At 41.0% G+C, this 13,772-nt stretch overlaps 1 protein-coding gene across 3 annotated transcripts in view; it reads right to left on the reverse strand.

The window, feature by feature from the left end:
- Positions 1-12,573, reverse strand: part of LOC103354159 (dimethylaniline monooxygenase [N-oxide-forming] 5-like) — a 15,070-nt gene extending 2,497 nt beyond the window's left edge. Inside the window, exons 1-7 of one of the 3 annotated variants that reach the window (XM_008277449.1) lie at positions 12,251-12,573; positions 5,819-5,996; positions 3,791-3,979; positions 2,390-2,555; positions 2,142-2,284; positions 1,799-1,992; positions 800-935 (exon numbers count right to left, since the gene is read on the reverse strand). In XM_008277449.1, the coding sequence (XP_008275671.1) occupies positions 800-935; positions 1,799-1,992; positions 2,142-2,284; positions 2,390-2,555; positions 3,791-3,979; positions 5,819-5,953 (963 nt within the window). In that variant the 5' untranslated portion in view covers positions 5,954-5,996; positions 12,251-12,573. Of the gene's footprint in view, positions 1-799; positions 936-1,798; positions 1,993-2,141; positions 2,285-2,389; positions 2,556-3,790; positions 3,980-5,818; positions 6,522-12,250 lie in introns of those variants that run through there. The other 2 variants (XM_008277450.1, XM_008277448.1) reach the window with 2 other exon arrangements.
- Positions 12,574-13,772: the final 1,199 nt, after the last annotated feature.

Raw genomic sequence — 13,772 nt, forward strand, 5'->3', positions numbered from 1 at the left:
AACTTAACAATGTGAGTTAACTGCACTTTGGTGAATTAATGAGTTCAAAGTCGTCTCATGAGCCGTGAAAGTGTGAAACTGGCTGAGTTATATTAACAAGTTCAATAAACTTAAGATGTTAAGTTGAGCCAACTAGTTACAAATTTCCTTTTACATGTTCTAAGTTTCATTTTTGACTAGACTTGGTGCAAAAACAATTTGTGCTTTTTCTAGCTACAGTGAGATAAATTGTAAGTCTACCTGTCTAAGGAATCATTTTGATGATTATAAAAAAAAGAGATGCACTGCAAGTTTCCACCAGGTCTGCTTTCTCTCGAACAACAGAGTTTTAGCTTTCTAGCAATGCATCCTGGTAAGTCTGCTTCTATGCCAGTTTTGTTTCTTATAAACTTAAAGTAATGAGTTGACTGAACTCTCAACTGTTCATTCAACTTATTAATTTAGGTCAAAATGCTTCAAGCTATAAAGAACTAATCTGTTAGTTCTAAAGTGGTCTGAAAATAAGTATTTGACATTTTAGGTTAAATTAACAAGAAATTAGCAAAACTCATTAAATTTACATTAAATAAACTAGAGAAGATGAGCTGATTTGACTCCTTTCCTCTGTGAGGTTTAACAGTGCACACACTTGTCAGTGATTAAACAACTCTGGGCAGTTAACTGGCCTTTGATTGCGTCAGTTTTATAACTAAACAAACAAATGGGACAGTCCAACAATAAATGCTGATCTATCACACATTTTATGATGTGAATTGAACTTATAAGTTGATCCACAGCCAAGAAATGCACTAATAAACACCTTGTCTATGATGCTCCCATCAGTAAAGACCACGCTGGACCCAGAGAACTCTTTCACGTTGGGTTTCACTTGAACACGACCTGAGAGGATCCGAGATGGCAAGTCGTCATTGACTACAGGAATCTGCACAAAAAAGCTGCACAGAGAACAACAAGGATGTACAGTGGTGAACAAAAGCTTACTTCCACTTGTAAAAATCATGTATATCATTGCAGTCATGAGTTTTCAATGACTCCTGTAACTCTTAATTTTCTGTGATGGAATCATTGAAACAAATGCATCTTTGTCACATCTTTGTCTTTCATAGATTCATTATAGCTGCTCTGGAAATATGCAAAAATCTGCCGAGTCAAAAATACCCTTTTGTTTACAGTGTAAAAGGAGCGTCTCAGAGACAACAGCATTAGGTTGATTTTCACAGTAGGGGATTAAAGTCGTTCCCTTTGGTTCACATGAAACCAGATAAAAACATGGCTAATTATTAATCTAGCCCATTTCTGGGTCAAACTCTTTTGGGTTTTTTTTTGGTAAATAATTTATTTAATTTAAAACCTGCAGAGCCTATCCCAGCTGAGACACCCTGGGCAGGTCGCCAGTCTATCACAGGGCTACACTTAGAGACAGACACTAAAACCTGCAGTCGAACCTGCCAAATGTTTTATTGGCATGATAAACTGTATGTAATGAAACTGTGGGTTTTTAGGACTAAAACAAAATCCCTAAAACAAATAAAGAGTCTGCATACATGCACAAAAGGAACAGTTTCTGCATGACTCGTGTTGTGTTTTTTACTTTTCATCCGCCATTTTTACTGAAGGATGATCAGAATTATGAACGCCTCTAAGCTTTCATCTGACGCCATCTGGAGGACAAAACTTCAAATTTTGATCCTTGCGCAGACAACAAAGACATGCTGTTTCATATGGGATGCACATGTTGAGTCACAACCAAAGAAACTACAATAAAATAAACATGCTTATGTGAAATATGATGCGTTACCCATGCTTTGGTTGAATGCCGTATAATTTGTGGTCAAACGGCTCGTTCAGCTTCTTCTCCAGCATCCTATTGGTCCATGAGGGGAACAGCGATCGTATCAGAGTGTCCAATCGAGAAAAATAAATGTCAATTGGGAGCCCCCTCAGTGCGACACGGCTGACAACCCACGCTCCACTCCTGGTGCTGAGGTACACCTGCAGGTCGGGTCAGGTCAGAGAGGTTTCAGAGTCATGAGCTCACCTTTTATCATTTTTAGCTTTGCATTTTGTTAATACCAAACAGCTGGGTTATTTTGTTGTCGCTGAAAAAGACAGAAGTGCAGAAGTGTAGTTTGGCCAGTTACCCTCTCAGCAACTCTGCTGATGTCAACTGCAATATCAGCTCCAGAGTTCCCCATCCCAATCACCACCACTCTCTTCCCCTCCAGGCCCGCAGTACTGCGGTATTCCCAGCTGTGGAAATATCGGCCTTGGAAGCTCTCAATACCTGAGATGCAACAAAAAATAAATTACAGTAGGTTGCACGTAGAGAATCTTCATCATTTAAATATTTTTGCATCCCTAATGCAGAGTGAATGTCTCTTCATTTTACCTGGGAAGTCCTTGAGCGGCAGGTGAGGCTGGGTGAAATGTCCGGTGCAAACTATCACTGCATCGAAAACATGCGTCTCCCTCTGACCTTCTGTCTTCTCGGTCTCCACCTCCCACTGGCCGGTCCCTGCAAAATCTGGTGTCTGCCTCACACTGACCACAGCAGTCTGACAAACAAATAGAGGTGAATATCCGTCAGTGTTAATCCAGCGAAATCTCTTTTGCTGTTCCAAAAACATTCTGAGATAATTCTGCAAAGTTCTCGTGATGTTGTGAAAGTTATGTTTAAGTTTCTGGAAAGTTCTTCATATAGGCACGTTAGGCTGACTAAAGATGGTCTGAAAGTCCTAAACACTGCTAGATCATTATGTCCTAATGTCTTCAAGTATTTTCCAAATGTCTCATTGTAAATCTTATTTCTTTGTTGTCATACAACATTGTAGAACTTTGTGGGAATGCTCTATGATGCATTACCTCAACAACGTTTGTGATGACCCCTGAGGTCATCTTGTATCTTGTGGGTGGTTCTAGTTCGGCTACTGGTTTTGTGAGTGGCTGTTTGAGGTAATCAGGAGCACCTGTGACACCCAGTGTGTTCCTGGGTTACTTAAGGGCTGACTGTAGTCTAATCTCTCTCTACTCTGCTTCCCTCCGCAGGTATTGCATTGGTCTGGTCATGGCTTAGTTGTCTTTGTTTAGGACATTCGCATTTACAACACTTGCACAGACATAATTCATGCATACATCACTCACACACACCACTGACTCTATGTATTCTCACAGCCCCATATTGGTTTGGTTTTGAAACTTGGTGTGTCTCTCTTTTTGTTGCGGCCGTCTTGAGCCAGGTCGTAACACGTTCCAAAACATCCTCATTTCAGACAAAATATTCTGTCTTTGTTAATCATTTACATGGCAGGAGCATTTGATAAAAACATTCTATAGTCTGAGGCCTCGATAACATCTTAAACGTTTTCAGAAAGTTGGTTTGAGAATGTTCTTCCTTTGTTATGGCCAAACATCCTCTGAATATTGCAGCTAAAACATTGTATCTTAGCTCACTTTCAATCTTATCGAAACCTTATTTGAAACAATCAATCCTTAAAATGTTCTTTGAACATTAGATTAAAATCTTTTCTTGAAAACATTAACACTGTATGCAGTACAATAACTTATTGTACACTTTGTATTTCTAAGAAAGTTACAGTATTTGTAGAATTCTCTTTTGACTTTGACATGAAAGAGTCTTTCTTAGTAAATTTTTGTCCAAAAAACTAAAATATATTGACCATGATTCAACAGTGAGAAGTGATGAAAGAAAACTTCTAAAGGGAATAAATACTTTTTACAGGTACTGTACCATAGCGCATTCCCTTCAGGAACAAACCTGAATCTCACTAACCTGCAGGTGTATGTGCTGCATTAGATTGAATTCCTGAGCGTAGAGACGCAGATAAATCATGATCTCAGAGTGATGCATGTTGTTGGGCAGCTCAGCGGGAGGCGGGAAGTCACTGAAGGACATCACCTCTTTGGAACTGTTGATAACCACTGACTGATAGATGTTGGCCCGTCCAGGCTCTGGCTTCTCCTGAAGAAGCAAAACATGACGACAGCTAATGATAAACACATATTCAACATGACAGCTTCACCTGAAATCTAAATATGATCCGTATATGATAACACAGTGTCAGTAAATAAAAAAATGGTTTGATAGATGATAGATCTGTCGTTACACATCCCAAACTACAGACGTCTTTTATAACACAAGGTTAAAGTTTTTTGCTGCTTCAGTGTGGCTCCAACTACACATTACAAAGTACAGAATTAATTATTTAGTATGTTCAATGCTATATTGGGTTTTCTGTTTTTCTTCTTCTTCTCTGAAATGGTTCATATTTGTTGTCGGCTTTGGCAGATGATATCACATCACCCAAATTCTGGCTTCATGTTCATCTTAACACTTTGCTGATCACTCTGTAACTGTACCTGTAATGTTTCTAACCATTACTTTTTTTAGGCAATTTATTGTTATTTAAGAGATTTCTCTGTTTTGTTAAATTGTTAACTTGTTAACTTTAATCCCTTAAGACCTGGCATCCACATGCGTAGACATCACATTTTGGGTTATATTACCAGAATAGTTCATTTTTATTGATATATTTTTAAAAAATATTGTATCATTATTATTTTATGATTGTTATTTATTTTTTATTGATTTATTTTTATATATTTTTTTGTTTCTTAAATATTTTTTAAAGATACATTTTTATTATATTTTTAAATATTTTTGAAATATATATATATATATATATATATATATATTAATTTTGTGTTCTCTTTGCTATTTGATCACATCAAATAGCAAAGAGAACTAAAAAAAATGCATATCAAACAAGAGCTCAGGTCTTAGCCGTTAAAAAATATCAGGCCAAAAGTGTAATTAACAGCTACATCAATACCAATACTGTAAATAAAAATAATAAAACTATCTTTATTTTTATAGATATTTGCTGTTATTTTTACATTTTTTAATGTTACACTATTCCATAATTTATACATACGTTTTACGCTACATAGTAAAAATGTTGAGCCCACATGAACCAGCATGCATCCTTAGGTTTAGTCCAGAGGTCTCCAATCCTGGTCCTCGAGGGCCGCAATCCTGCATGTTTTAGATGTTTCCCTCTTCCAACACACCTGATTCAAATGATCAGGTCATCATCAAGCTCTGCAGAAGCCTGATAACGATCCTGATCATTTGAATCAGGTGTGTTGGAAGAAGGAAACATCTAAAACATGCAGGATTGCGGCCCTCGAGGACCGGATGTCGACACCCCTGGTTTAGTCCCTCTAGCTGTAACTGAAAACCTAAATCTAAAGGCACCTCGTCTGAACTTTGCCTGATGAGATAAGGCATGCAACATCTTTCAAACCAGTTCATAAAACCCATGATTTTATAGACTTGCTTTTACATGATGTTATCTTTTTGTTGCTGATTAAAGGTGTTTATTGCTTTATTTGTTTTATTTACAATGAGATTTGCATTTTTGCCTCTTTTTTTGTTTAGTTTTTTTAATTGTGTGGCCTCACTGTTCTGGTTATTTTGCCTTTTGTGTGTCCTGCTTTTGTTTTGTCCATCAAAGCACTTTGTAAACCCAAGTGCTATATCAATAAAGTTACTATTTTGACAGTTGGAAATGTAAGTAAACCTCAACACTTCAACAAATACTTAGCACTTTGAATATGGTGCAAGCTTGGCAAAAAAAAAAAAAGCTACAGGGACATGTGATCATTCATTATGGCTGCACAGCTTAGCCTTTGTACACTTCAAATATCAGACAGTAAGTGAGGTTTATCTATGAGTAGCATTTAGGTGAAGTGGAAATGTGTGCTTATAGTATCATATACAAGTATTCATGCCCCTCACCTTGAATTTCCACAGACCTCCAATGTCATGGCTGCTCTCGAAGCACGTGGGCTCCAGACCTTCTTCCAGGCACGCTTTGGTGCTGGTCAGACCTGAGGGTCCTGCACCGATCACTGCCACCCTCCGAACCACCATGACAGACTAGAAGCTAACAGCCAACAGCGACAACAATCCTAATCTGCTGTAGAGGGTAAAGCTGGAGTCAGAAGGATGGAGGACGAAGGTGTGTGTTGTTCTGTGTGACCTGAAGCAGTTTGGTGTTGAGAAGAGAATGGCTGGTTTTTACAATCCTTGTTGTGGAGCCATTCATTTGGACAGAGGTGTGTCTTTCTTAAGCCAATCAAGGATAATTATAGTAATTAAGTTGTGGCACTAAATGAGATTAAAGTGGCTGCTGGCACTTCTTTTGAAGTTTTCCTTCTAAATTCCATCAAACTGCAGCCTCTTTGTCCTTAATGACTACAGGCAAATAGTCTCCATGTGATGATGTGGACCGGAAGAGATAAGATCATCAGAGAGGACGTGCTTTGTCATGCGTACGTGCTCTGTGTTGTGAACTCACCAAACTAACTAAATATTTTGTTAAGCTTCAATGCCAGAGTCCCGTTGCAGGTTTGACCATTTCCAAGGTTTAACTGCTCCCTAAGTCATGTGGTTTGGGATCGACAAGAACAATAAATAATCAATTTGACCCCATTCAATATTTAACTTTTTTTTTTTTTTTCAGTTTTATTTAAAGGGATATTTACACATAAACTTGGGTAACAATTTTAAAAATGCTATTTTCTGGAGGTTTATATTGCTGGGGTCAAATTGACCCCAAGGATAGAAGATGCCACTGAATTTGAAGGTAAAAGGAGGGTTAATGCCACAGTTTGCACTCTTTTCAATTCATGACAACTTCTTATAAAATTAGGTACAACTAACACACAACACTGATTTCAGGGAATTGGCCTGTTTAGTCTTTTGTGCAGACATGCTGAGATAGTGCAGGGGGCTTGAAATCTTGGCCTCAAGGAGAAGAAAAATTAAGTTATCAAGCCAATTTTATTAAGTTACCTCAACTTGGATTTACTTTGATCAACTAATGCAGAAATTTCAGTTAAAATTACACACAATATTAATAATAATAATAATAATAATAATAATAATAATAATAATAATAATAATAATAATAATAATAATAATAATAATAATTGATCAGATTTATATAGCGCTTTTCTGGACACTCAAAGTCGCTTTTACACTGTCAATTATTCATTCACACACATTCATTCTGGTGGTGGTAGCTACGATTGTAGCCACAGCTGTCCTGGGGCAGACTGACAGAAGCGTGGCTGCCATTCTGAGCCTACAGCCCCTCCAACCACCACCTCAAACAATCCATTCATACGCAAGGTGGGTGACGTGTCTTGCCTAAGGACACAACGACCATGAAACAGGTTACAGGGCGGAATCGAACCGCCGACCTTCCGATTGTCGACCGACTCGCTCTACCTGAGCCACAGCCGCCCCCGATATATTACATAGATTGAACAGTATTATGTCAATCCAACCCACAAAATTTAATGTTTGCAACTGAAAAATTTAATCCACATCAGTCTTTATCTTGCAGTCATGCGTTTAATTAATTAATTAATTAATTAATTAAGTGGTGAGAATAGGTCTTGTGAGTGACTTTATAGCATGTGTCACACTCAGTGCATAAACATTTATAGAAATTTACGCTAAATTTTTACTTTAAAATGAAAAAATAAACCTGTAAATCTGATCATTTTCTGCTTGATGGCATTATAGCCTATAAGAAATATAACAATAATTGTCAGCCCAGCAATAACAAACATTTGTTCTACTCTAAAGAAACATCTGAACATGGCTCTTGTTACGGCCCCTGCTGGCCGCTTGGTCTGGGTAAGTGGATGGGTGTCCGACGATATCACTGTTTTCTTCCGAGGTGATCAGCTGATCCAGCCTTTTAATTAACCTGATCGTGAGCACCTGGGCCCGGTGCATGGACGGAGTTAAAAGCGTGGCTGATCAGCATCTCTCTCTCTCTGCTCTGCTCTCTGTTCGACTTCTCGGCCAGCGTCTCTATCTTTTGTTTGCAGCACCACATCACTACAGCACCACACACTTACACACATTCACGTGGACACCACTGATCATACTGACCAACACACCTCATCCCGGTATTGTTATATTTCTTTTGTTTAAATAAATATATATGTAATGGGTGACACCACTCGGTGTCACTCTTGCCCCAGGGCATTCGCCCATAAAAGAGGAAGTTGGTCGTTTTGCCCGCGAAGTGCCAGTTTCCTGTGGGGTGGCCAGGACGTTTGCTGGGCCCTGTTGTGGATTTTGTGATCGAGACCAATTCTGGTAAATATAGAAGAACAAAGTGGGCATATTGCTCGAAATTGTCCAAGCACTGTCACAACCCAATCTAAAGATGGAAGTCAACCTCCAAAGCCGGTGGGAAACTAGAACCCGCCAGTGTGCAGAGCCAAACATTGGTGGGGTGTTTGCAGGGCTCTATTGATGATCATGTGAAGTCAAATGTATCTAATCTAGTTGGTGAGTGCTTGGAGGGCGAGGTGGGTTTTGCAGGGGTCAGTGTTAATTGCCTTTTGGATAGTGGCTCCATGGTTACAACTCTAACTGAAAGTTTTTTCAAAAGTAATTTTTCACATTTGTCTGATAAAGAACTGAAAGACTGTGGCTGGTTGGGTTTGAAGGCTGCAAATGGATTGAAAATTCCGTACCCTGGTTACATGGAGATTGATGTTACTGTGCTGGGGGTCTTACTTCCTCGTGTGGGAGTACTGATAGTCAAAGAGCCTGCTGACAGCTTTATGAGGCAGAAAAAGACTCATGTTCCTGGGGTGTTGGGAATGAATGTCTTTAACCCTCTTTATACTGAATTGTGCAAGAGATATGGCCCTGACCTGTGGGAGGCGCCTGTGGTCAAGTCAGCTCCACGAGGATGGAGGCTGGCGCTGAGGTACTGTCAGATGATGGAGGTCCTGGCCAACTCCCCAGACCCACATCCCATCAGAGTGCAGGGTAAGAAACCTTTTTGTGTCCCTGCAGGCAGCTTATGTTATGTTCCAGTAACATGCCCCCACAAATACCCACATACCAGCTAATTGACTTGTTTGTAGAGCCCCTGGGTCCTGAGGAGGGTAGTCTACCTGAGGGGCTGCTGGTTTCTCCCTCCTTAGTGAAGGCAGAAAGGGGAAATGCATTTGTTCCTATTACCAATGTGGGTAACACAGATGTATGGCTAACACCTCGTAGAGTCATAGCTACAGTGCAAACAGCTACTGTTTTGTCTGATTCGCAGATTCAGGTTTCTGTAGATTCTGAGAGTTGTTTGGCAGTTTTGTCTAGCCAGATGCAGATGCAGAGAGCAGATGCATTGTCCCGCCAATATGCTTCTCTTGGGGAGTCTGAGGTTCGCTCTGATGTTGAAGGAGTTACAATAGTGCAGGAGGAGATCAGGGCATTGTCGGGGTTGTCAAACTCTGATCTTTGTACACTCCAACACCAAGACCCTACTATTGGCCCTTTTTTGAAGTGCTGGGAAATGCCCGATGCCAAGGAGTGACTCGAACTTAGCAAAGGTACCAGAGAGTTGGTTCAGCAGTGGGGACGTCTCAGGGAGCGAGAGTCCGTGCTCTATCGCTGCATCTATACTCTAGAGGGGCAGGCTGAAACTGAGCAGTGTGTATTGCCAAGTGTTTGCAAGAAAAAATCCTCCGTTCTCTCCATGATGAACAGGGTCATCAGGGGATTGAAAGAACTTTTCAGTTATTGCGTGCTCGTTACTACTGGCCAAAAATGTACTCTGATGTAGAGAAGTAGTGTCAAACGTGTGAAAGGTGTGTGTTGTCAAAGGCTGTGCGGCCGAAGGTTAAAACTTACATGGGCACAGTTAAGGCGTCTAGGCCCAATGAGATACTGGCAATAGATTTCACTGTCCTCGAGCCCTCTACAGACGGTAGGGAGAATGTCCTCGTAATGACTGATGTTTTTTCCAAATATACACAATCTGTCCCTAATAAAGACCAGCGAGCTAGCACTGTTGCAGAAGTATTGGTGAGGAATTGGTTTCAGTGTTCCCAGCCGTATCCACTCAGACCAAGGCAGAAATTTTGAAAGTAATTTGGTCCAGCAGCTCTGCAAGTTGTATAAAATCGAGAAGAGCCATACCACTCCCTACCACCCTCAAGGTAATGGTCAGTGTGAGCGCTTTAATCACACTTTACATGATATGTTGCGCACTCTCCCGCCTAAACAGAAACGCAGGTGGCCTCGCCACCTTGCACAAGTCACATTTGCCTATAATACAACGGTCCATCAAACAACTGGCATGACTCCATATTTTTTAATGTTTGGGTGAGAGCCGCAGTTGCCTGTAGATTTTCTTTTTGAGAGTGGGACAGAGGGTGACCTTCCTGTGGAAGAGTGGGTAGTGGAGCACCAAAAGTCTTCAGCTGCTGCCTATGAGAGTGTCCAGCGGAGAGTGGACAACAAAATAGCTCAACGAGATTCAAGAAGTGGGGACTCAGCAGTTGCCCCAGATTTGGAGGAAGGGGACCTTGTGTACACGAGGAATCACTCAGTCACAGGTCGTAACAACATCCAGCATTTTTGGGACCCAACCCCGTATCAAATTGTCCGACCACCTCCAGCTCGAGGAGTGGTGTATTCTATAGCTCCTGCAGGTGAAGAGGGGCCCCTCCGACAGGTACACAGGTCTGAGCTCAGAAGCATCCCTGAGAGTAGAGAGGATGAGCAGTCTCCAGAGGAGGTGAGGGAAATTACTCTCCCAGAAAGTACTGCAAATGATGAAAATGTAGACATGTGTGAAAAGGAATCCCAAATTGGGGAAAATACTGATGATGCAGGTGTTGCTGAAAATGATGAGTCTGATCAGTTTCTTCCTGGCCAAGAACCCACAAAGGAAACTGGCACATCCTTAGTTTTTGAGCCTCGGAGGTCGACAAGGAAAACTGCAGGGCAGCATTCAAATCGTCATAGACTGCCTCAGTCGGTCCAGACCAGTATATGAGAATGTTGTTATATTGTTTTTGAAATGTTTAGTACATCGTCGGGTCGCTGATGCTTGTTGATGGGGTGGGATGTAATGGGTGACACCACTCGGTGTCACTCTTGCCCCAGGGCATTTGCCCATAAAAGAGGAAGTTGGTAGTTTTGCCTGCGAAGTGCCAGTTTCCTGTGGGGTGGCCAGGACGTTTGCTGAGCCCTGTTGTGGATTTTGTGATCGAGACCAATTCTGGTAAATATTTTAACTTGATGAATGTTTTATTGTTGTGACTGACTTTTAAGTGTAGTCCATTTTGTATGGCAGGGTCGAACGGTCTTGTGGAGAACTGTCAGTTGTGTGGTAGTGAATGACTGGGCGTGGGAGTACGACGCCAGGTATTTTAAAGTGTTTTTACGATTTGAATTAACCATTTATTAGTGAGGTCATTTTGTATTTTTTTTCTTGCCTGCTGTCCTGATGTTTGCTTAGTTTCTAGTTTTGTTTTTGTTTGAGTTAGTCTGCTCCAGTAGTACTTCTGTGTTTATTTATTGGTAAATTTGTGCGAGTGGACTAACTCCCGTTTTTCCTTTTGGTTTTGTACGTTATTTTTGTTTGGTCACTTTCCCGACAGATCATATCTCACACATACCAAACCTGATCTTACTGGTTTCATTTGCGGTGTTTTGGCCTGCAGTGTATTTGCCGTGCCCTGATTTTGGGTTGAAGTGAATGTGTGCTTTATAAATCTGCGGGTTTGTCCGCCTTCTGCGGTGGTTTCAGCTACTTCGGGTTGGATTGTTGTTTTTGGGAGAACAAAGACACGATAATGTAAATCGGGATACTCACTTCTGATTGTCAAAATAAATAATTGTTGAACTTTGATTTTGCTGGAGTTTCTTCTCATCTGGAACCTGTAACATATATTTTTTGTTTGACTTGGCACTGCGTCTCTCCTTTTTTGTCATCCCCTTTGAGCCAGGTCAAGACAAAATGCGGTTTGCACAAATTAGTTACATTGTTTCAGGTTAAATTGTTACTTTGTTGGAGTCGTTTCTTTAGGTTCCATTTGGTTTAGTTTTCGAGTTGGGGTCGTGTACCGAAGTAAACTGTGCTCAAGCATTTGGTTATTGTGTGTGCGTCATTGGGCTGAGCTGAAGGCGTTTTCCTTCACGTTTTGTTGTTTGTTTTTGGTGCCGGCTGGGGCGCGCGGTGGCATGCTTGCTGCCTTTTTTGTTTTCCTTGGTGGTAAAACATTTTGGTGCACAGTTGTGAACGAAAAAAGAAAACTGAAGGTGAGTTCGCAGTGCGTTTGGCTGAGTGGAGTGGTTGATGTGTATTATTGTTTTGACGCTTTGGTGTGTGTGTGTGTGTGCTCTTACCTCGGGCGTGCAGTGAGGTAAAGTTAGAAAGATATTCACAGATTCGCGGTTCCCGTGTCAATAAGTAATTAACGGAACATTTCTTTCAGAAAAACAACAGGTATATCTGAAGCCAGTTATGTAGACTGCAAGCTACAGCTCGATTTTAAACATTACAAGCCGCCCTTCGTGCGCAACGACTTCAATTAACTCCAGTGCGCCGTTGGCTCTGGCTGCATCGAGCAGGGACCGTCTACAAAGTGCAACACTGAAGAGAGATGCTACAAAAAAAAATCAATAGTGTTGCCAAGGAATAGTGTAGGGCAAAATAAATCAACCCACACAACAATCCATCCAGGCAGGTTACGTTAATTATTTTGGGGAAATATGGTTTTATGTAATTTTTTGGAATATTTCTGTCATAAAATGTGTAATAACTTTGCCATCGAAAGTTAGAATAGTACCAAAATCCCCTCACATATAATTGAGCTCCTTTTGTTTATACTACAACAATTATTTGTGGAAAATATGTTTTAATGTAATTCTTATGAATTTTATAGACATAAAATATGTCATGTATGTTCTGTTAATTACTTATTGACATGGGAACCGCGAATCTGTGAATAACTTTACCTAACTGGGTATTGGCAGGTACCGTTGTCCAAGCGCGCTCACGAGATGTCAGCATTTATTACACCGTCGGGATTATATTCCTACACTGTTATGCCGTTTGGTTTGAGAAATGCTCCCGCGACGTTTCAGCGGCTGATGAACCGTGCAGTGTCCAGTTTGGATGGCTGCTCAGTTTATTTGGATGACGTGGTTGTTTACAGCGACACTTGGCATTCCCATTTGCAGCGCGTCCGGGCGTTGTTTGAATGGTTAGCAGAGGCGCGGCTCACCATTAATTTAGCCAAGTGTGAGTTTGCTAGGGCCACTGTTACTTATTTGGGGCGCGTTGTGGGACTGGGTCGGGTGGCCTAGTCCAAACTAAAGTTCAGGCCGTTCAGGAGTTTCCACATCCTACGACGAAAAAAAGAGTTGCAGCGGTTTTTGGGTCTGGTGGGCTATTTTCGATCTTTTTGCAAGAATTTTTTCCACCATAGTCTTCCCCCTTACTGAGCTTCTGAAGGCCAAGGCGCAGTTTGTGTGGTCCTCAGAATGTCAGCAGGCCTTTGAAAATGTTAAGTCCTTGCTATGCTCTTCTCCTGTTCTGGCAGCTCCGCGTTTTGACCATAGACTGTATAAAAGATGGACGTAGCAACCGGCCCTGAAAAATTAAGCCAACCCGGAAGTGTCAAAAAACCTTTGTCCGCTTGCTGCTGGCTCCAAAAAGCCCTGGATCCCATAGACTTAAATTGGAAAAGAAGTGATCACAGATCATGAAATACTGCATTCCTACAGCTCAGGATTTTTTTCTAATTAGTTTTCATAGTCACATTCAGAGATCAGGTGGCCAATCTGAAAATAAATCAATACTGAATTTTTAAAAAATCATCAACATTTTGCGGGGCAAGGGGCGTGGCTGGCTTGATTGACAGTC

This window comes from Stegastes partitus, unplaced genomic scaffold (assembly GCF_000690725.1).
Source record: "Stegastes partitus isolate 25-593 unplaced genomic scaffold, Stegastes_partitus-1.0.2 Scaffold98, whole genome shotgun sequence".
In the NCBI taxonomy this organism is placed as follows: domain Eukaryota; kingdom Metazoa; phylum Chordata; class Actinopteri; family Pomacentridae; genus Stegastes; species Stegastes partitus.